The sequence below is a fragment of the Pteropus alecto genome, unplaced genomic scaffold (assembly GCF_000325575.1).
Source record: "Pteropus alecto unplaced genomic scaffold, ASM32557v1 scaffold555, whole genome shotgun sequence".
NCBI classification, from domain to species: Eukaryota; Metazoa; Chordata; class Mammalia; order Chiroptera; family Pteropodidae; genus Pteropus; species Pteropus alecto.
In genome coordinates, this window is record NW_006436809.1 from 688,150 (window position 1) to 709,120 (window position 20,971).

The following is a 20,971-nucleotide window of genomic DNA, read 5'->3' on the forward strand; positions in this document are numbered from 1 at the left end:
ATTAAAAAAATTTTTATATTCCCCCATTTTTAAACTAAGGATAGCAATAGTCCATGTCACAGTTGTGATGAGGATTAGATGTTGGTAATGGGATATCCCAAAATTCTCAGTGCAGTTTTAAGCTTTAATAACTTGAGTAGGATAAATGCAGCAACCTTATGCTAAAGATCATTTTAAATCTTAACTGAATTTCTTTATTAGTTTTGTGAGGTTTGGATCATTTTAATTTTGATTGCCATCTTCAGTCAGAGCAACTAAATAGACATAAACCACTGATCATCTAAGACCTTAGATGATTCCCCAGTTTTTGCTGTGTTTTTGAGGTGGTGAATTTTGTGTGTGGTGGAAAGGACAGATCCCGCTGCCCTGAGGAGATGGGGGTGGGCGGGTGGAGGATAGAGCCAGGAGAATTGATATAAGTCTCCCAGGAGCCTGCTGGTCAACCCTGGGTCCCCATCTCCAGGAGCACTGGCACCAGCCCGAGCTGGAACGGCACTTCTCCCGGGTCCAAGAGGTTGTGCAGGCGCTGAGGGCTCTCCGAGCCTCCTACCAGCTCACCAAGGCCCGGCCCCGAGGTGAGGCATGTGCTGGGTGCCTTCTGCAGAAGGAGCAGGCTGGCAGGGCAGAGGGGAAAGCCCTATGGGCAGAGCCCAGAGAGTTAGGAGGTGCAGAATGAGAAGGGAGGTGGGATCTCAGGACTTGACCCTGATGGATTCCATGTCTTCTCCAGTGCTGCTGCAGAGCTCAGAGCCTGGAGAGCAGGGCCTCTTCGAAGCCTTCCTAGAGCCCCTGGGCACCCTGGGCCACTGTGGGGCCGTGGGCCTCTTACCCCCAGGTGCAGCGGCTCCCTCCGGCTGGGTCCAGGCCACACTCAGTGACACCACTCAGATCTACATGGAGCTGCAGGTGCCCAGAGGAGTTTGGAGGGGGAGGAAGGGTCAAAAAGGATGTTGGGAGGGGAGGGCAAGGAGCAAGTTCAATAAAAGTGAGGCAGGGTCTTAGCATGGGGTGGAAGGAGGTGCTGGGTGGGCTGCATATGTGTCTCTCTTCTGCAGGGCCTGGTGGACCCCCAGACCCATCTACCTCTGCTAGCTGCCCGAAGACATAAGTTGCAGAAACAGCTTGACAACCTTGTAGCCAAGACCCCATCAGAGGGAGAGGTGGAGACTCAGAGGCAGCACAGGGTGAGGTTCGGGGAGGCTGCCCAGGAAGCCCATCTCCCTGAGGGAATATGGACTAGACAGGTGGGGCCTCATACCTGGATCCTTACCTGCTTCTCTCCTTGTCCAGCTTTCTTCCCTCCAACTAGAATTGTCAAAACTGGACAGAGCAGTCTCTCACCTCCGGCAGCTGATGGACATATCTCCCAGCCCCAGGGAATCCTGAGCTCTCACTTCCCATCCCTCGGTTTTCCTCCCTCCCACACCTGCTTTAGAGGACAAACTGATTCAGCAGCTCTTGGCTCAATGGGCCTCAGAGACCATGTGATCCACCTCCCTCATTTTGTAAATGAAGAAACAGACTAGTTTGGTCAGAGTGACTGTGGATCACTTGAGATACTCAGAGTCCTGTTCCAGCTTCCCTCCTGTGTAGTCCCACCTGGAAGTTTAGAAATGAAGAAATTCAGATAAACTTTAAAAATCTTAGATGTGTCTGCCTGTGGTTCTTTAATCCCTCTTTTCCCCAGTGGTGACTTTCTTGTCTTGTAGTTGTTCCCTGAGACTCTGGAAAAGGAGACCTGTCTCTTAGCTCTTAGCCTCGGGCTTGGGCCCCAGTGGGAGTGTGGGTGCTGGGAGGTGCATGCCTCATGGGAGGCAAGAGGAGCTTTCTAGGAGGACCTTGCACAGCGACCAGGGTTCTGCCTACTTCCCGGACTTCCTAACAATGCCACGACTTCTATAGGCCCTTCCTTCTCTGCTTTTTACCAATGGAAGCTTCCCTGCTCCTTGGCCCTATCCCCAGGGGTGCCAATAGGAGCAGGGACTTCCTCCAAGCCTGAGGGGCTGCAGAGTGTGCTGGGGATTGAGTGTCCCTTCCCCTTTCTGTATACCTGAGACCAGAGTGCCAAAGACACACTGCCAAACCTCTGACCGAGGTATATGCAGATGCACAGAAACCCACCTGCTTACCCCAAACACTTTGTCTCATCTCAGTGGAATTCAGGGGCCTCGCCTTTCTACGCCCAAATTCCACTCTGAACAGCAGCTCTGAGTAGCTATTTATGGCAGGACTGTCAGGGGCTGGGGCCTCCCTCGTGCCATTGAATCCACCAGAGAGCTACAGAGGTGAATATTCTCTTCATTTTAGAGATGAAATGTGCTCAGAGTTTAAAAGTAGTTTGTCTTAAGTATCAACAGATTCAACCCAATAAATTTACATGCAGGTTTGTTCTGGCTGCTCTAACCAAGCTTCAAATTGGCCAAGTGGGTATCTGGGAGCAGTGTTCCAGGTAGAGGTAAGAGCCAGAGCAAAACTAAGATGGGAGCATGCCTGGAGTACTCAGAGTAGCAAGGAGGCAGGAAAATATTAAAAGGGAGTGGGCCCCCATTATTGCAGAGCCCTGCACTACTGCCCAGCAAAAGGTCTGTCTCACCTAAGCCACCATTATATCTGAAGGGGGAGGAGTGGGAAGTGAAGTTGGGCATTAGCAGTGGAGTAGAGATTTGGAAGAGCTCAAGGCAGATTATCTAGGTTTGTGCTGTCCAAAATGGTAGCCATTTGACTACATAAAGTAATTAAAGTTAAATATTCATTTCCTCAGTTACACTTGCCACATTTCAAGTGTTTATAGCTGCATGTGGCTAGTGGCTACCATATTGCTCAGCACAGATTCTAAAACATTTCCGTCATGGAAAATTCTGTGGGAAAGTACTGATCTAGGTAGGACCTCGTAAGGACTTTATCCGTTCTCAGGACTTTATTCCTTCTGAAATGGTAGCTCTTTTCCTTTCAAAGATAGCACCAGGAAGTTGCATATTGCATAATTCCTTTCTACTTGCATCCAGTTGGAAAGAACCTAATCACATGCCCATTCCTACCTGTAAAGGAGTTGGAAAATAGAATGATCCAGATACTTGGCTAAAATTAAATGTCTATGTGAAAGGAGGAGAATGCTTTTTAGGGAACAGTTCACAGTCTCCGCCACCCTGAGGTCTAATGAACTAATGAAAAGCATTCCTTTCACTGTACTGTTATGTCTAGAGTCTGGGAAGAGAATTCTTTGAGAAAAGAATCTGCAAATGATAGTCCAGTCATCCCTGGTTCTGAGATTTAGGAACCAGGCTCAAGAGCAGTTAGTTGTCTGCTCCTCCAGACTTTTAGAGATCCAGATATCTACTCCCCCAACTGTTTGAAGTTACACACTTGACCCATGAGTGTCACTTGGCCACTAGTGCAGGCTAGGGGCAGGTCATGAGCTACTGTGCTTTTTGGGGCCCTAAGCTACCCCTCCTCTGGGCTTATTGTCCCAGGACAATTATAAAGAAAACTGGAGAAATTTTGTGAGTTCTTATTTTTACTCTCTCACTTCCTGTGTTCCTCTCGCTTTTAGGGATGCTCCAGAGGGAACTGTTATCTTCACTTCCCTCCAAAGGAGTCAGGCTCTAATTTCATATGGTGGTGGTGATTGTTGGGTGGGGGTATGGTGTGGGGGGGAGGGGCTGTATTGTGGAGAACAGGAAACAATCATATCAGTGGTCAAGCCTTGGGTGCATGCTTGCATTTTCAGACAGCTGGTAAGAAATCAAGATAATCTCGATAATCTCGAGTGAGGAGTTGGATGAATACCTGCCTCAAGAAAATCAGGAGAAGGACTCTGGACCCTGATAGGACTTATGTGTTGGGACCAGGTTTCCAACTGCAACAATAATCGCTACTGCTTAAGCCTTCTTATCTAGGAAGTTTATCTGTGTAGTCCTCACAGCAATCCTGTGAAGCAGGCACTATCATTATTCTCATTTTGCAGGTGAAGATATGCAGCCTCCACAAGGATAAGAAACTCACCGAGAACTCAAGCATGGGCCTGTGTGACTCTGCTAGCACCCATCCCCTTTCCTCCACCACTTAGGCCAGCTGGCCATCTTCTCACAAGCCGAACCCCTTATCTCTCATATGAGCTGCCTCCCACCCTACCTCCTACCTTGATTGACCTGTGTGGATCCCTGACTTAGGGAACTCACGTCCTGAGGGTGTTCTGTCCACATCCCTGTCTGGGTTCTGAGCCCCCAGCCCCAAAACTTAAGCAAAAGGAGAGGAAATTAAAATCTTGCTTAAGCTAAAGTATTTGTCTGGTATCTGACCTCTCCACTGCTAATGGACCTCATATGAGTGGCTTACCCTCTCTAAGTCTCATCTGTAAACTTGGATAATGATACCTATCATGCTACAAGATTAAGATTGCTGCAAGCATTGACATGGGAAAGCGTCACACCTGGAACAAAGTAGGGATTCAGTACATGTTTTTTCCCTTATTCCCAGGTGTTCTGAAGATCTCACCTTGAAGTGTGCATTCACCCCCATGTGTATGTCTGTGTGATGTGTGTGTATCCCCAGTCAAGTCCCCAGATCCTTCTAGGCCTTTGACACTGGCGTTGAAGGAGAGAGCGTCCATCCCAGAATCCCTTTGCTTCATGAGGGAGAATTAGAGACTTGGGCATCTGATTCCTTTTTTCTGCCAGCCCTCTTCTCATGAACCCACAAAGTCACTAAATTCAGCATATTTACTGCCACTTAGTGGGGTGAAGGCTTGCTGGAAGATGGGGCCAGGGCATCCCCTCTATACGTGGGGAGCCAAATGCCCAATCCAGGAGTCACAGGCTTCAGTTGCTCTCAGACTTTGCAGGTGATGTGGTATGGGAATCCTGCCTGATGGAGGGTTACATTGGTCCCTGATGGAAGGTGGAAGAGAAGGCAGAGCTGGGGGAAAGAAAGGGTTAGAGGGTGAGGTCTGAGATGGTTCTCACACCCAGAGACAGCCAGGTGCCAACAGAGAGGCCCAAACCAATTCAGAAACACACTTTGAGTTCACACAGGCCTATCCTATCCCCTCCAAAAGAACTACCTTTTTGAGCAATTCCAGGAAGCCGGAATCATAGGGATTTGCCAGAAAGAAATCCTTCAGCTTCAGCTGCAAAGTCATTCCTGGCCCTAAGGATCAAAAAATACCGCTTAGGACCCAGCTATCAGGGCTGAACTCCCTGGGAGATGTGGGCACACCCCCTCCTCCCCGCTCCCCGCCAGTACCCCAGGCCAACCTGAGTTCTTCCCTTCCAATGCCCTTCCAGACCCTCTTGAGGCAGGGGTCCTGAACCCTTGAGAGCTCAGGACTGGGGTGTCTCTGTCTCTTTTACTCCCCTTCTTGGCCTCTTCTTGCTATGAGGAACCTTGCGTCCAGCCCTTACCTCTTCCGTGTGAACTGCCAAGGAGGGTCAGGAGGAGGAAGAGGGGCAGCTTGGTCTCCATTGTGGCCACCTTACTTCTTGAATGGATAGAAGAGAAGTCTGAAGTCTCTGTCAGCCTCTCCTTACCAGGCCTGCTTTTCTGTAGCCACTCAATCCTTAGCACAGGTATTTGAGCAAAACTGGGAGGGGGAAGCTGGGTAACTGGATTTTCCAGTTCTCCCGATATAGCTTTGAGGACCCAAGAGAGGGCCATTCATTAGGCTGTTGGGGAAAATAGTGGGTAGTCCCTTTGCTCTATCTGGTGCCCCACTCATCCCTCATAGGTGCCTGGTACTGCAGAGAGGGAACTTGAGGAGCTGTCCTTCCTGCAGGTGTCTGGGCCCCACCCAAGCCTGGGCTTCTTATACCTCTTTAGAGATTAATTATTAGCTGTAATTAATTTCCACCATTTATGCCATTGAAAGGCTCAGGAATGTGGGTCAAAAAGGGAGGGGAGGATTAAGCCAAGTTTATTCTCAAACCCAGGTGTCCTGCTCCCCCAGCCACAGTGGATTTCTAGATGAGAAATCTAGGTAATGAGGAACTTTCATCTTTGAATGTTTTATTTTAGTTGCTCTAAAACATCCTAGATACTCAGGTAGACACATGGGTTTCATCAAATCTCCCCCCATCACTTTGTGCACTCAAGCAAAAGGGATACCCTCATCCTCCCGATCACAAGCACTCAGAATGGTAAACACAAGGACAGATGTATAAAGGGAGTTTGGAGCACATCTAGTTTATCATTTTTTACAAACTAAAAAATAAGGTTTAGAGAGGGTAGATGACTTGCTGAGGTCACAGCAAGTCAGTAGCAGAGAGATTAGAACTCATCCCTCATTATGCCAGACACAGGGACGAGCTCAACAGGTTGACACACCAATAACATAAGCCCCTGGAACACACAAAGGTACATGCCCTTCGTCTTCCTCTCTGCCTTCCTATGTATTATCTCCCCTCTCCCTTGAAAACCAGTGGGCCCAAGCCCAGTAGAATAGAGGCGGAGAGATGGAGGGAGACACTGTCTATACCATAAATATAAATGGAGACTCCCAGACTTGCACTGGAGAGCAGAAAATCCAGAATGGGAGAAATAAATGGACAGAAAGAGCAGACACAGCAGTTAATGATCAGTAGGCAGAAGACGGGAACACAGATGCTTTGGGGCATCTGAGTCTTCTTTAAAGGAGAGTTGGAGCAGCCCTGTGTCTTTCACTTTCTATGTTATCATAGCTGACACTGCTGTGTGTGCCAGACACATTAGAAATGTTTCCTTTAATGCTCATAATGACCCTTTGAACTAGGTACTAGATCACCTTGGTTTAGGAGTGACTTGCCTGAGCCTGCACAGCTTGGAAGCGGTGGATTCCAGCTCAGTGGTTCAGGGCAGTCAGGCTTGAGAGCTAGGTTCGAAAATTCTGCATTGCACTGTCCCTGAACACGAAGTGGGTCTTCCCTAATGGTCCTCTTCTCTCTTCAGCCGAAAGAATGAAAAACTAGGGCTGCAGCCATCTCAATGAGAGATGACTCAGGTGTTCACTCTCATGCTCTTGCCCTGGGGTCTCCTAAGGGTCAGATGCAGTTGCCAGACCATGACGTTCTCCACTCCGCCCAGCTCCTCAATCCTGCTTCTCCTAGAGACCCATATGCCCTCACCCCCAAAGTTGTACTTCTAGTAGCAAGAGGAGGACCTTGGCATAGGACACCTCGCCACTCTTTTAGGAGGATCTGGGCGGAGAACTGTCTTGGGCCTGCGGCACATAGGTCCCTCGTCCGGGAAGAGCCCAAGGGCCAGGTAAGGGAGTCCTCAGGCTCTTACTCACTCTCCCCCTTGCCCAGTGCTTCCTGGGATCAGGCTGGGACAAGTTAATCCTCTGGGGACAGCTTGGTGACCTCTCCCTGGGGATGAAGATCCTGGTGTTGATGGAGGTCCCGGCACACCTGATTCTTCAGAGAATTATAATGGGCCTCGGAGCCTTTAAAAAGCCAGGGAGATGGGCCTGGGAAGGAACACTGACTGCACCATGGACGCCGCATTGGTGCTGCTCTTGGGCCTGCAGGCCATGGCTGGACACGGTAAGCATAGGGCTCCTTGTAGGTGCTGGGGTGTTGGGGTGAAGATGTGTACTCTGGACCCAGGGACATGGCCAACTCTTTTAACCTCATCATATCATTGTTTTTTTTTCCCAACAGCTCAAATAACCCCACTGAAGACCTCTAACGCAGCATCTGGAGGCATCTCAACAGCCTCTGAGAGTCTTTCCATCTCTGGGGACATCTCTGCCAGTGTCCCCACTGTCTCTGCCGGTGTCTCCACTGTCTCTGCTGGTCTCCCCACTATCTCTGCTGGTCTCCCCACTGTCTCTGCCAGTCTCCCCACTGTCTCTGGGGACATCTCTGCTGGTCTCCCCACTGTCTCTGCCAGTGTCCCCACTGTCTCTGCTGGTGTCCCCACTGTCTCTGCTGGTGTCCCCACTGTCTCTGCAGGTCTCCCCACTGTTGCTGCCAGTCTCCCTACTATCTCTGCCAGTCTCCCCACTGTCTCTGGGGATATCTCTGCAGGTCTCCCCACTGTCTCTGCCGGTCTCCCCACTGTCTCGGCCAGTGTCCCCACTGTCTCTACAGGTCTCCCCACTGTCTCTGCCAGAGTCCCTACTATCTCTGCAGGTCTCCCCAGTGTTGCTGCCAGTCTCCCCACTATCTCTACCAGTGTCCCCACTATCTCTGGGGACATCTCTGCTGGTATCCCCACTGCCTCTGCTGGTCTCCCCACTGTCTCTGCCAGTGTCCCCACTGTCTCAACAGGTCTCTCCACTGTCTCTGGGGACATCTCCACAGGTCTCTCCACTGTCTCTATGACTCTCCCCACCATCTCAGAAAGTCTCCCCACCACATTCTCAACAGTTTCTTCAGCCTCCGAGTGTTTATCCAGCAGTCCTCAGACTTTAGCTCCGACCACTTCTAGGAGTGTTTCAGGAACAGTCTCAACACTGCCAGGTGATATTTCTGTTGCTCAATCCATCTCTGAAGGACTCTTTAGCTTGGCCCACAGCTCTGGGTGGGGGCTTCCTGCTCCCTGTCACACATGAGTCGGCAGTTCCCCAGAACATCATGAAGCCATGCTCTGCCTTTGGTGGCTATCCAAGGACCCCTTTTCTGCTTTTCAATTTATCAACTTTTTCTTTTGTAGTTAGTGCCTTCTGTATCATACCTAAGATGTTCTTTTGTCTACTTCAAGATCACAAAAATATTCTCATACATGTTCTTCCAGAAGCTTTATTATTTTAGTTTTCAAGTTTAAGCCTGTGATCTATCTCAGATTAATTTCTGTGTATGGAGTGAGGTAGAGGTAAAGGTTTGATTTTTTTCCCTAATGAATAACCAGTTTCCTCCAAACCATTTATTTCCAAGACCCTTTGTCTCTCCCCACCATTGCATTATGTGAGTACCTTTATTGAAAGTCAAGTGACTGTGAATATGTAGTCTGTTTTTGGACTCTGTTCTGTTTTTCTATTTGTCTATTCTTTCTCCAGTGGCACAGTGCTTAATGACTGTGGCTTTGAAGCAAGTTTGGAGATCTTGTAGTGGAAGCCTTTCATTTCTGTTTCTTTTTAAGATTGTCTTGGCTATTCTCAGGCTTTTCATTTTTATAGAATCACTCCATCAATTTCTACCAAAAACTTACTAGGATTTTGATTGAGGGAGCACCTGATGTAATTTCTCCCTCTGCTCCCACTTGATTTTCTTCCAGACATTTTTTCCCCTCTTCCCTGCAAGGATCTGTCTCGCCCACCACAGCCCCTGGATCTGCTCCAACTGTGCCTGGGACTTCCACATTGAGCATGGCTGTCTCAGGAGGTTCCACTCTCACAATAGCTGGAGGGTTACCATATTCACTGGGCTCAGTGTCTTGACCAATAAGACACTCTTATTTGCCTTGGGTCATTTAACAGTAAAATATTGCTTGAGCCCATTCTCTCTTATTCCTCTGCAGCCATGCCTAGCTCCTGGAGACAGGAATGTAAGGACAGGCGTTAGTGCCTGCTACCAACTGCATTTTGAGTATGTCTGAGGATGTTCCCAATTCCTAAGGGGGTTTTGGTGCCTCTCAAGCCTTTGGTCAGACCAAAAACCAGATATCTGTTACCTGATTGCTTCCTTGAAAGGTTTTCAGCTTCCGTCCTCATCTCCTCCAGAGGTCCTATCATCCTTCCTCTCTCTATCTCCTTCTTCCCCTCTCCTTCAATCCTAGCCTCCCCCCAGACAATCCTAGGTCAGGAAATGAGTGAAGGAAAGACAGGAGAACAGGCTCTGGCTCCTCTTAGTGACCAGAGTCAGGGTGGGGTGAGGTGGGTGAGGACTGGGGCTCAGAAGAAGGAGAGAGGCTCACTGAAGGACCCTGCCAGTGCAGAGACTGCAGATCGAGAGAGACAGAGACAGTGGAACTTGGGATACGAAGGAGAGTTCAGAAAGATCGAGAGAAGCAGATGTCAATGAGGAGTTTAGAGACTGACAGACCTGTCCACAGGTGTCAGGGAAGAGGCGACAGGGTGTGGATTGAAGACCTTTAAAACCCTCTCCATTGAGATTCTGTTCCCAAGAGGATAGGCAAAAACTTCACAGAGAAAATGTGGTCTTAGAGTTGTATAAATATGAGCATCACAGAAGGAAAGGTGGAAAGTCATGGAGGGCAGTGGGATGTGTGTGTGTGAGGGGGTGGATTTGAGGTCCTACCTGCTTTGATCGCTGTCCCTCTATTCCCCAGGCCTGAAGCCTCAGGAAAAAGGCTCTGTCCCAGACTGGGCCATTGTGTTGATCACTCTCACTTTGGTGGCAGCAATCGTCAGCTTACTGTATTGTATCAAAAAGGTGAGTGAAACTGGTCTGAATGCATGGGTCCCTAAGGCCGGTGGGGCTGGGACCTGGTGCCCTAGGGTTCTGAGAAGAACAAGGACTTCAGAGAGAAGTAGGGCAGCTTGCTATACTTAGGGAGGGATAAGGGGAAAAAGGAACTCGTTTGGGTGGCTGAGAGGAAACATTGACCAGGCAGGGATGGGAGCTTGGGGCCACTGACAGAAAATCTGAGGAGTGCTGGAGACTGACCAGCACGCGGAAGGCTAAATCCAGCTCTTGGCAGTAAAGAATCAGCTCTGTGGAGCAACATTTTGAATCCTGGCTCTGCCATTACAGCTGTGTGATCTTGTATAAGTTACTTAAACTCTCTGTGCTCCAGATTCCTCATTACTACTAATAATGAGCAATACTTAAATAGCATTTATTATGTGTCAGGTGCTGTACCTATTTTAGTTCATGGCAACCCTGTGATATAGGTAATACTGAGGTAATTGAGTCCTAGATAAAATGAGAATGATAGTATCCATCTCAAAGGGCTGTTGGAGGATGAAATGAGCTTATGCATATAAAGCACTTAGGTGCTTGGCACATAGTAAGTGCTCAATAAATTTGTCTGCTTCATTAGTATTGTTTTTGCTGGAAGAGGAGCACTGAGAAGCTGAGTTGTGGAGAAGAGGCTGCCGTCCAGGTTCCTGGCGCCCTTGGTTAACCCATCCTATCCATTCCTTATCTCACAGGCCTGCCAGTTCCGGAAGGAGATGAGTATGGGGTGTGGCTGTGGCTCTGTGACCCCTTATGGCTGCCACCACGAGGCTACCAGCCAGCGCTACTTGGTCAAGTGAACATGGGTCAAGATAGCCAAATCCTTCTTTGGCCTTCTTCTTCCTCCCTTAAACAGACTCATTCAAAACAAAACAAAACAAAACAAAACAAAACATAACAAAACAAACTCATGGAGGTAGACAACAGATTAGTGGTTCCCCAGGAGATGGGGGTGGGAATGGGGATGGGGTGAGGAAAGAATGAAATGGGCAAACGGGGTCAAGTGTATGGTGATAGATGGAAATTAAACTTTTGGTGGTGAGCACCATGCAGTATATACAGATGTTGAATTATAATGTTGTACACCTGAAACTTACATAATGTTATAAACCAATGTTACCTCAAAAAAAAAAAAAAAGACATTTGGGGGACAATTAAGAAAAACTAAACCCCACCCTGCCAAAACAAAAAAAGACACAACCTTCCATTCGCATTAACTGGGACCATTTCCTGAGGGTGGATTCCTGTGGCCAGGGGGCCCCAGGTCTCCTCCACCAACAGTGTAAGGGAAAGTTCACTGAGGGGGAGGTGGAGATTTCAGTCTGGCACCTGCTGTCAGCATGCCATCTGACACCTAACCTTTCTGACAGTTTCTCATCTGTAGAAGAAAGGACCAGGACTAGATGGTGTCCGGGGTCTTCCAGCCCTCATAGCTTCTGGCTCCAAGTAGTTGGAACCTTTGCCCCTCACCATTTCTTCCCATTCCCACTCTTTTTCCCAACTATCACAGATGCTCCTTAGCTGAGGACAATTTGCTTGGGCTCCTTAGGACACAGGAGGGGGACTCCCCCTTCACAGCTCTTTTCATATGGTGCCCCCTTGGGCTGGCTCCATAGAGCCCTGATTCTCTCAGCTCAAGACAGGTGAGGAATCCTGCTCTGCGATGCCCACTCTGGGTGGGTGGTGGACACAATTCTTGCTAAGTAAAACAGCATCTCCTCCACTGGTCTCCTAGCCACTGTGTATTTATTTGCTCAAGTGCTTGGGTTTTGCCGTGAGGCAGGCACCAGCTGAGTCTGGCCTCTGCTGCTTACCAGCTGTATGACCTTGGGCAAGTCACTTCTCTGATCTGAGATTGTTTATTCTTATCTTTAAAACAGGGCTGACATTGCTATCCTCAGAGGTTATAACAAGATAAGGCGCTCAGCACATTCTTTGGTGTATTGAAATGCTCTAAGGTCAGTAGCTAGTACAGTTGTTTTGTGACCAGCTCTTCAGTCTGTAGCTCAGACATAACAACCTCGAATTACACTTGAGCCTCCATCTACCTCCAGGTTCTTCTACCCCATATACCTGGGACCTCTAGGAGAGATTGGAGCTAAAAAGAAGAGAGGATGTTTATTTACATAATGAAAACAGATTCTCAGCCTCAGCACTATTGACATATAGGACTGAAGAGTTCTTTGTTGTGGGGATGGTCTGTGCATTATAGAATGTTTAGCAGCATCTCTGCTTTCTACTCACTATATGCTAGTAGCAGCCCCCTTCCAGATGTGACAAGAACGTCTTCAGATGTGACAAGAATGTCTCCAGACATTGCCAAATGTCCCCTGGGGAGCAAAATTGTCCCTCCTTGTTGAGAACTACTTTCTTAGAGGCCTGGATCTCTGGGGGAAAGAGCGGGCTGGCATACTAGTGGAAAGGACTCAGTCACTCCTGAGTCCAGATGGAGTTACAAGGGAGGGCCTGCCTCTGCCTCAGTTTTCCCATCCTGCAGGATGCATTGTCTGAGAGGCAAGCTGCCCAGTCTGAGTAGTCAGTCTTGGCCTGACTCCAGGGAGCCTCATTAATCTCTCATTAATCACATTAATGAACAGTTGACCTGTTCTCTTCTTCCCACCTATTCCAGCCCTGCCTACGGCTTAGGGACTAGTCATGCCAAATAATGGGAGGAATTCACATGTTCAGCTATCTAGTTCTCTCATGAGCCCCATTACTACAAGGCCTTGGCTTCTTGCCTTCTAGGTCCTGGCCTTCACTCCCTGTGCCTGCACCACTCTCCTAGAAGGGCAGTAGCCAGCTCTGGCTTCCACTCCATTCAGCTCACTAAACACATTGATTGTCCACTGTGTGCCAGGCACTGATCCAGAGGCTGAGGAGGCAGCAGTGACCAAGGCAAAGCCCTTGCCTGCTGGGTGCTTACTTTCCATGAGAGGAGACGCACAGTGAACAAATTAAGTGAGCAATGGGGTGTGACTTAGATACCTTGACCCACAGCTTTCTCACTCCTTAGAGGTGCCCCCCCTACTCCCATAGTCTGTCCTGTGCCACCCCTAGACACTGCTACTTAGGAGCCTAGTGTATGAATTTGAATAATCTCTGACCCAGTGCTTGCTTCAGGCAAGGAATCAGGAGGAAGGGAAGAGGGAGACTCTGGGAGATCCTAGAAAGGGAGGATCTGCATTTCTGTGTAGGGGTAGATGGGGGCTTGGAAGCAAGAAAGGGCCTTTGGGCTAAGGTGGGGGTGAAGGGGTGAAGGGAAGTCAGAGTCTCCTGTAACTGAACATATCTGCCAAAGATCTCGGCCTCAGTGCTTCTGGGTGGCCTGAACCTGTCTTTGTCCCTGGTGAGGCATGCGATGTCAGATCCTGGGGTTTTGTGTCTGTCTGGTCTCTTGTCTCTGTCACTGACTTAACCATCTCTATATGCTGTGTTATCTCTGGACATCTGGGGGTGCCTGTGTCTGCAGTGGCGGGCCACGTGAGGGCTTCTTCTTCTTTGCTCTTTCACCTGATACTCATGAGCAGCTCCACCCAGGGCAAAAAGAGTGGCCATGTGTGAATAAGAGGTGTGGAGAGCTGGGCTGATGTGAGAGAGACAGGAGAGTGAATGTGAAGCTAGAGAAGAACTAGAATTTGAATCTCCTCCTGAACCCAGGCATCCAATCTTCCTCCTCCCCATCTTGCCCAGCCAGAACTCAGTCCTTCTAGAACCCTGCCATCTACTCCTCACTTCTCCAGAACCCTGGAATCCACCCCCCCCACCCAATGCTCTCTCCCTCCACTGGGCTGAGTCAGGAGCCTGCCCTCTCCCAGCTCCTTTTCCCTCCCTCAGATCCCACCCCTGTGGCAGGCACCCAGGTACTTGGCTCCCTGACGCAGCACCTGCGGTCTCCCATTATCAGGGCACCCCTGTGGGGTGAGGCAGCTTTGTTTGTTTAAGGCTTAGGCCTGAGGGGCCCCAACCCCCATGACGTCAAATCTGGCCCCATATAAGGTGGGAGACCCCAGCCCACAGCCTCAAGCAGCCGTCCAGCGCAGTTGAACATGGCCCAGCTGGCTCACTGCATCCGCTCCACCTTTGGCCTCCACTGCTGCCTTCTCTTCCTTCTAGCTTCTCGGGAGGCAGGTAAGATGCCCTCAGAGGCAAAGGGGTCACCATTATACAGGGGATAGAAGACAGAGAGGGCTTGTTTCTTAGCATTTATAAGGTTGAATGACCAATCATAGAAATGACCTGTGGATGAATGTGTGTTGAGAAGAGAGTTAGGTATGAGGCTGTTGCATACAGTTGTCAAGGATGTTTACTGCTCAAGTTTGCTGACTGAGGGGCATGTCGGAGATGAAATTCAGCCTAGGTTCTGCTCCTTCTTTTGGTTGGCATAAAGCCACTGTATAGGCTGACAGTCCTTGGTGGGCAGCAGCAGGAACCTGACATTCCCTGAGCATCTGCTATGTGCAAGGAACTCACAGGGGCTCAGAGTATTTCATCTCATTTCATCTCCTCAAATTCCCTGAAGTGGTTAATAATATCCCATTTTATGAGGAGAGTGAGACTTTGGGAGGTGAGGACCTTGCTCAAAGTCATGGAGGCAAGCAGGTTTCTACCACTCCACACTGCCTGCTGCCCTTGGGAGGTATGGGGTTCATTTCTCTCATGAGAGTCCTATTTTATGCTGACCTGAGTTCCAGTCCTGACTCTGGCCCACTTGATTAGTTCACACATCTATAAAATGGGAAGGATGCTACCTGGACAATGCCAATCATTGGTGTTTACTGAGCATTTACCATGTGTCAGGCATTGTTCTAGGCACTTCATCCGTGTTTACTTATTTAATCCTCATGGCAACTCAATTAGATGTGTGGGGTTTTGTCTCCACTTTATGGTCAGGAAATATCCCCGGGCTTCAAAGAGAAAATGAATATGGAAAAGTTTAACAAGCTAAGCAGACTCTACAAGATAAAGTGAAATCACCAAATTATTTCACTTAGTTAAGAAACAGTTCTGTGACTGAACCCAGGGAGCGGAGATGCCAAACACAAGGGGAGATTGAAGGGGGCCTGGGTGAATCAGAAGAGGGTCTTCACAAGGTAGACACACAAAAATAGACCTAGAGAGGCTCTATGTCCTAGATAAAGTCATTTACAGTAATGGTGCTGATGCTAGGACCAGGGTCGGGAAAGTCGTGAGTCTGGATGCTCTGGGCAGTATTTGGGGCAGGGCAGGCTGCAGCTTCCCCTTCTAAGTGTGTTTGGCTAAGGGTGGCATTAGAGGATGTTTCTCTTTCTCTGAGCTCAGGGTCATTTTAGGGTCAGAGCATTGGGTAGAATATGGATGGTAGGGGCAGTGGCTGAAAAATTTTCAAGTTGCCTCTGCTAGGTCTCAGCAGTCCTCTGCGGGTAGTGGGTCCATACGTTTGACAAGCTCTCAGGGTCCCATTGAAATTGGGAATTAGACCCAATTTCTGTCCTGAATTGATGCCTTCCTCCCACATCGAGAGTTTTGGTATAGAGGCACCAGAGCTGCTGTCAGCTGCCCAATCTCACCACCTTCAGGCTGATTGTGCCATTTGCTGCTTTGTATTACCTCCTCCTGTGGCTGCCCAGGAAGAGGAACCTGTACGGGCAGAAGGGAATGAATCATGAATCTGCTCCACGCACATTCACTTTTGAGGGAGATTTACTTTAGGGCACAGGGCAGACTTAGAATTTGAATTCTGAGATAAGACACTGTGGGCCAGGTGAGTGTGTTCTGGGAGATGGTCACACTAGAGCTTGGCTAGTGAAGAGATGGAGAGGAGGGGTGCGGAAGGCAAGGGCGGCTGGATGTTCAGATCTGAAGAGGAAAGCAGGAGTGTGTGAAAGGTGGGGAGAGCTTGAGCCTGGGCTGGAGTTGGGATGCATTCAGGGTGGAACTGGGTGTGAGCACATGACTCTATCCAGCAGAGAGAGAGAGAGGCTGGGGTAGGGAGGGAAGAGTGATGTCTAGAGTGGATGAAGACCTTCATCTTACAGTTCTGGGAGGACCTCTGTCATTTATCCACAGGACCAGTGAGTTTCCAGACTTAGGTAACTAGATCCTAGAACCTCAGAGTCTGCATCATGCAGACACAGAAACATAGGTTAAATCATCTAGATTAAATCATCTCTGAGGAGAACACAGGTGAAGCTGGGATCCTGTGGAGACTAAAAAGGACCTTTTCCTGTGTTAAATGTTATTTCATTTAATTTCTATGACAAAAATGATATCTGCTTATTTTAGAAATTAAAAAATAGAAAATATTAGAAAGAAAAAGAAAATCTCTCTTAATACTCTCTAGCCACCTGGGCAACCATTTGAGTGTGTTTCTCTTTAGTCTTTTACTATGTCTGTGTTTTCGGTCACATATTGAGCTTAAAGTATATAGACATTTTAACAAGCATTTACCTACATCATAGCAAATGAGATAGCCATTTTTGAGAGGCAGGATACTAAGAAATACCAGAAATGCTCTTTTCGGGGAGACTGATCTGACAGTATGAGCGACTTAGCAGCTTGTCCACCTTCTCTTCAAACAAGTAAATGAAACAGATTGAACAGACCTTTACAGTTGTACATAGTTTTGATGCTGTGAGATTTGTTTTTATTCTTTTATCCAGGCTAAGCATCCATGTCCAGTGTCTTCTGCTAATGCCAGATTTTCTTCTCTGCCTATACCTCAATGACCAAAAAAGTTCTTTACAGGCCACTATTGCAGTCAGTGAAATGATTGTGAGAATTTCCTAGGGAAATAAAGTTGCTACCAATGACAGATCTACTGAGGAAAAGAGGTAGTCGTCTTTCATGGGGGTTTAGTTTCTGATTTGCATCATGGCTGGGCCCAAGGGTTCCCTGCAGCTTTGACTCTTTGTGAATGGAGTAGACGTTTCTGAGAGGCAGATTTTACAGTCGATGGTTCCACAGCAGTGTGATGTGGATCTGAATTCTAAGATCAATTATTCGAGTCTAGTTATTGACTGTGTGGCTGCTGTGGTTAAAAGACAACTGGTGTCCCAGGACTGGGCTAGAGGCCTTTCACCGTCTTTCATCTCAGGGGCTCAGTTACTAACAGAGCATAAGTTATCCCTTGGTCTTTCAACCTTTGGAGGTCACAATATGTTGTTTTATACATAATGTGCATAATGAAAGTTGTTAGCAAGGCTTCTAAAGAGTTCATAGGTCTAAAATATTTCCTCATTCATTCATTAAACAAATATTTATGAAGTGCCTCCCTCCTTATGGACCAGACATTGTTCTAGGCCAGTGATGAATAGAAAAATAAAAATCTCTACCATTGTGAGAATTAAACAATTTATTGTACATTAGAAAGGTGTGAGTGTTATATTGATGAGACACAGAAGGAAGTGGCCCAGCAATGCTTCAGAGTTACATAGAACAGGTGGGTGAGGAGGGACACGGTGGACTGCAGAACACAGGAGAGCAGGGCTGTGGCTCCAGGTCCCCTTGCTATCAGGAGAAGAACAGGGCAAAGTACGAGGTTGTTTGAAAGACTACATTTCAGATTCAATAAATACTTTAAAGAGTCAGCGATGCTGCAGACTTTTCTGTTCCATCCTTCCTTTAATCCTCAAACTAAGCTGGTGCAGTTGACATCACTGTTATGAGAAACCAAGCCTGGACCCCAATCCTGTCCTTTGATTCTTTAAGGCCAGTGAAGTTGTCATTCTGCGCTGCTGCCTGCTTATTTATTTACTCTGTGGATATTTATTCACCCTTATCACATTTAAAAACATTTGAAAAGCCTGACTTTGCCAATCACTTTACCTCTTTGAACCTCCTTTCCTCACCTGTAAGACAGTAAGATCATATACTTGCCTCACAGGTTTGTGGTGAGGATTAGAAAAACAAGTATATAAACAGCATCCTTCAGGGGTTCCACAAATGTCAGCTGACCTACAGGCTGTGTAGTGTGGTAAGAACCTAGGCCTGGGCGCCAGGAACCCAGAATGTATGTTCACTTCTGGCTCAACTTCTTACCTGCTGAGGATCCTTGTGGAGATACTTAACTCCTCTGAACCTTGTTTTCTCATATCTAAAAAGGGGAGAGAATGAGAAATAGCTCTCAACCCCAAAGGGTTGTTGTGAAAAGTAATGAGTTAATGTATGTCCTCATTTGTAGGACTTGCCTGTCTCACAGTCAGTGCTCAAAAAATTGGCCAATGTTATTGCTGGGGATTGTGTGCAAGGCACCATTCCTTCGTGAAACTCAAGTTTCTTGGCTATAAAATAGGGAAGTTGACAGTTTTTAAGGTGCCATGTGGGGAGCTTGGAGATCAATCACCATAGAAAAGAATCCAGAAAAAGAATGTCTGTGAGGCAACCAGCCAAGTGCCTGGCCCGGAAAAGGTGCCCAGTGAACGAGAGCTAGTAATGGTATTGCTGTCAAGGGAATCAGAGAATGGAGCTGGCATAGTCAGGTGAGGGCCTGACAATTCAGCCCTCTTCTCTCTCCCCAACCCTGATTTCCTCCAGGGACTTGGGCTTCTCTACTACCTTCACACCCTTCTTGTTCCACCCATATTTCTTTCAAGGACCGAGTTTCCCAGCCCCCAACTCTCCTTGTCATCAGGGAGGTGGGTGGATTACGATTTCCTGTGATTGGGAATGGGTCAAAGTTCTGGTTGCCACCTTGAACTAATAGAGACTGGAAACCTTAGTTAGGTAACAACACTATCTCTCTCATTCTTTGGTGATCTCCTGGCTCTTATTCTCCTGGCTGGATATCAGAGACATCTCCTCTGTCTCCACTGGTTGTTTTCCCACAGAATTAAGGCCCATATCTGTTCATTGATAGGGGTGTTTTCCCTCACACCCTGTCCTTAAACATAGTCAGTTTCTCCCAGAATACAGCTGCCTCGTTCATTCTTTTCAAGACCCCTGAGCAAGTATCTTTTTCTCTTAAGAGGCCACCTTCATCTATCCCAGATGGCTTTAGTTGTGATTTTTCTAAGAGTGGGATCCAGTGGCGGAACCAGAGAGTTGAATCATCTCATCTACTTCCCTCTATCTAGACCAAACAAAATGAAAGTTTCCCATTCTCCATTTCTCTTCTTATCCTTCTCTCACTCATCATCTGTTTCTATTTACTAATCCTTACGGGAAGTTCTGCCAGAGGTCTTACTTCAATCGCTCGCATTGTCACATTTGAGATGGAGCTGGGATGTTATGGACAGAAGAGGATTCTGTTATTTATTCCCTTTCTTCTCTGCCATCAAAAGGGAACTCCCTTTCATAAGTATTATATAAACCTTAGTGAAGCCCTTGCGGAGCAAAATGCCAGTCAATATCTGCTCTCAAAATTTATGATTTGATAGGCAGGGCAAGGGGTAGAGGTTGACAGGCACACAAACATCTGTAATTTCAAGATGAAGGTAGCAGGAAAGAGTAATTAACAAATTTTTTTGTGAGCACTGAGATGAAGCTGAATCTTATCTGCTTGGAAGGATCAGGGAAGACATTATAAATCTAGAAAGATCTAAAAGTGAGAAATGAAGAGTGGAGGTGGAGAAGAGGTGAAGTGGCATTATTGCTGAAGGCACAGCCTAAACAAAGGTTCAGAGACTGGAGGTGAGAATGGAGATTAGTTATCATTGTATTCTGAGGAGATTGGCTGGGGAGATATATCTGGAGTAATAAAGGGACCTCTAGAGATGGAGGTGGGCAGGGAAGCAAGAAAGAAAGTGGAGAAAGTTTCTTACTTGATTCTCTCCTTTTACAGGTGCTACTGCATTTCAAGAATTTCATAAAATTGGTGAATCCCCCAAATCTGGTCATTTATCTGCTCCTACCCCAGGCTCTGTTTATAGTACTCCGTCTGACCACACTGGTCTTCGTTTAGGACACAGCTCTATGGACCACACTAAATCTGCAGAAACCTATCGGCCTAAACACCATTGCAAATCCACACACCATTCCAAGCAGATTCACAAATCTATAGGTAACTCCAAAAACTCTGTAACTCATCATGAAGCTCCTCCTACTTCTGAACAAACCCCCGGCAATCAAGAAAAAGGTCCACTTATCTGGGACAAACGCTCTATCCATCCAACTGACTCCATTAACACACTTAAAAAATCATCTGATACAAAATATCCAACCACAAAATCCAAGAGCAAAATAACTTGTCCTAAGTCCAAAACAAGCAGACAGACAGTAACAAGAAACTCAAATAAAAGTGTAACACCTTTGGGAAATACCGTCATTATTTTAGACAGTAAAAGCACCACCTCATGCAAGACCACAACTCTTACCCACAACTCAGTCAATTCAGACATTAACAAAAAACTCACATCTTCCTCAGAAAAGAGCACAACATTCACAAATATATCATACAAGGCTACAAGAAGCATAGAAATGACAGAAAGAATTAACAATCATACAATAGCTACTGATTACAAAACTACAGTTGTCTCGGATAAGACACAAACAAAGGCTAGAAAACAAACACCGGAGATGCCAACAGGAGCTGAGAAGCATACACAGACACCAGAAAAACCTACTTTTAATAAAAAAGAGAGCACATCGGCCATTATGATGGTGACAAGAACCATAGAAATGCCTACAAAATATGGAAAACGGAGCACATCTGCTCATGTGAA

The 20,971-nt window shown here is 47.3% G+C and overlaps 2 protein-coding genes across 2 annotated transcripts in view; both read left to right on the forward strand.

The window, feature by feature from the left end:
* Positions 1-1,646, forward strand: part of VARS2 (valyl-tRNA synthetase 2, mitochondrial) — an 11,999-nt gene extending 10,353 nt beyond the window's left edge. The window contains 5 exon segments of the mRNA XM_025048061.1: positions 464-575; positions 731-906; positions 1,056-1,184; positions 1,291-1,365; positions 1,367-1,646. Coding sequence (XP_024903829.1) covers positions 464-575; positions 731-906; positions 1,056-1,184; positions 1,291-1,365; positions 1,367-1,435 — 561 coding nt within the window. The 3' untranslated portion in view covers positions 1,436-1,646.
* A 12,734-nt stretch (positions 1,647-14,380) lies between these two features.
* The window catches only part of MUCL3 (mucin like 3), a 9,357-nt gene continuing 2,766 nt past the window's right edge, over positions 14,381-20,971 (forward strand). Inside the window, exons 1-2 of the mRNA XM_025048068.1 lie at positions 14,381-14,462; positions 20,212-20,633. Of these exons, the coding sequence (XP_024903836.1) occupies positions 14,381-14,462; positions 20,212-20,633 (504 nt within the window). The remainder of the gene's footprint in view (positions 14,463-20,211; positions 20,634-20,971) is intronic.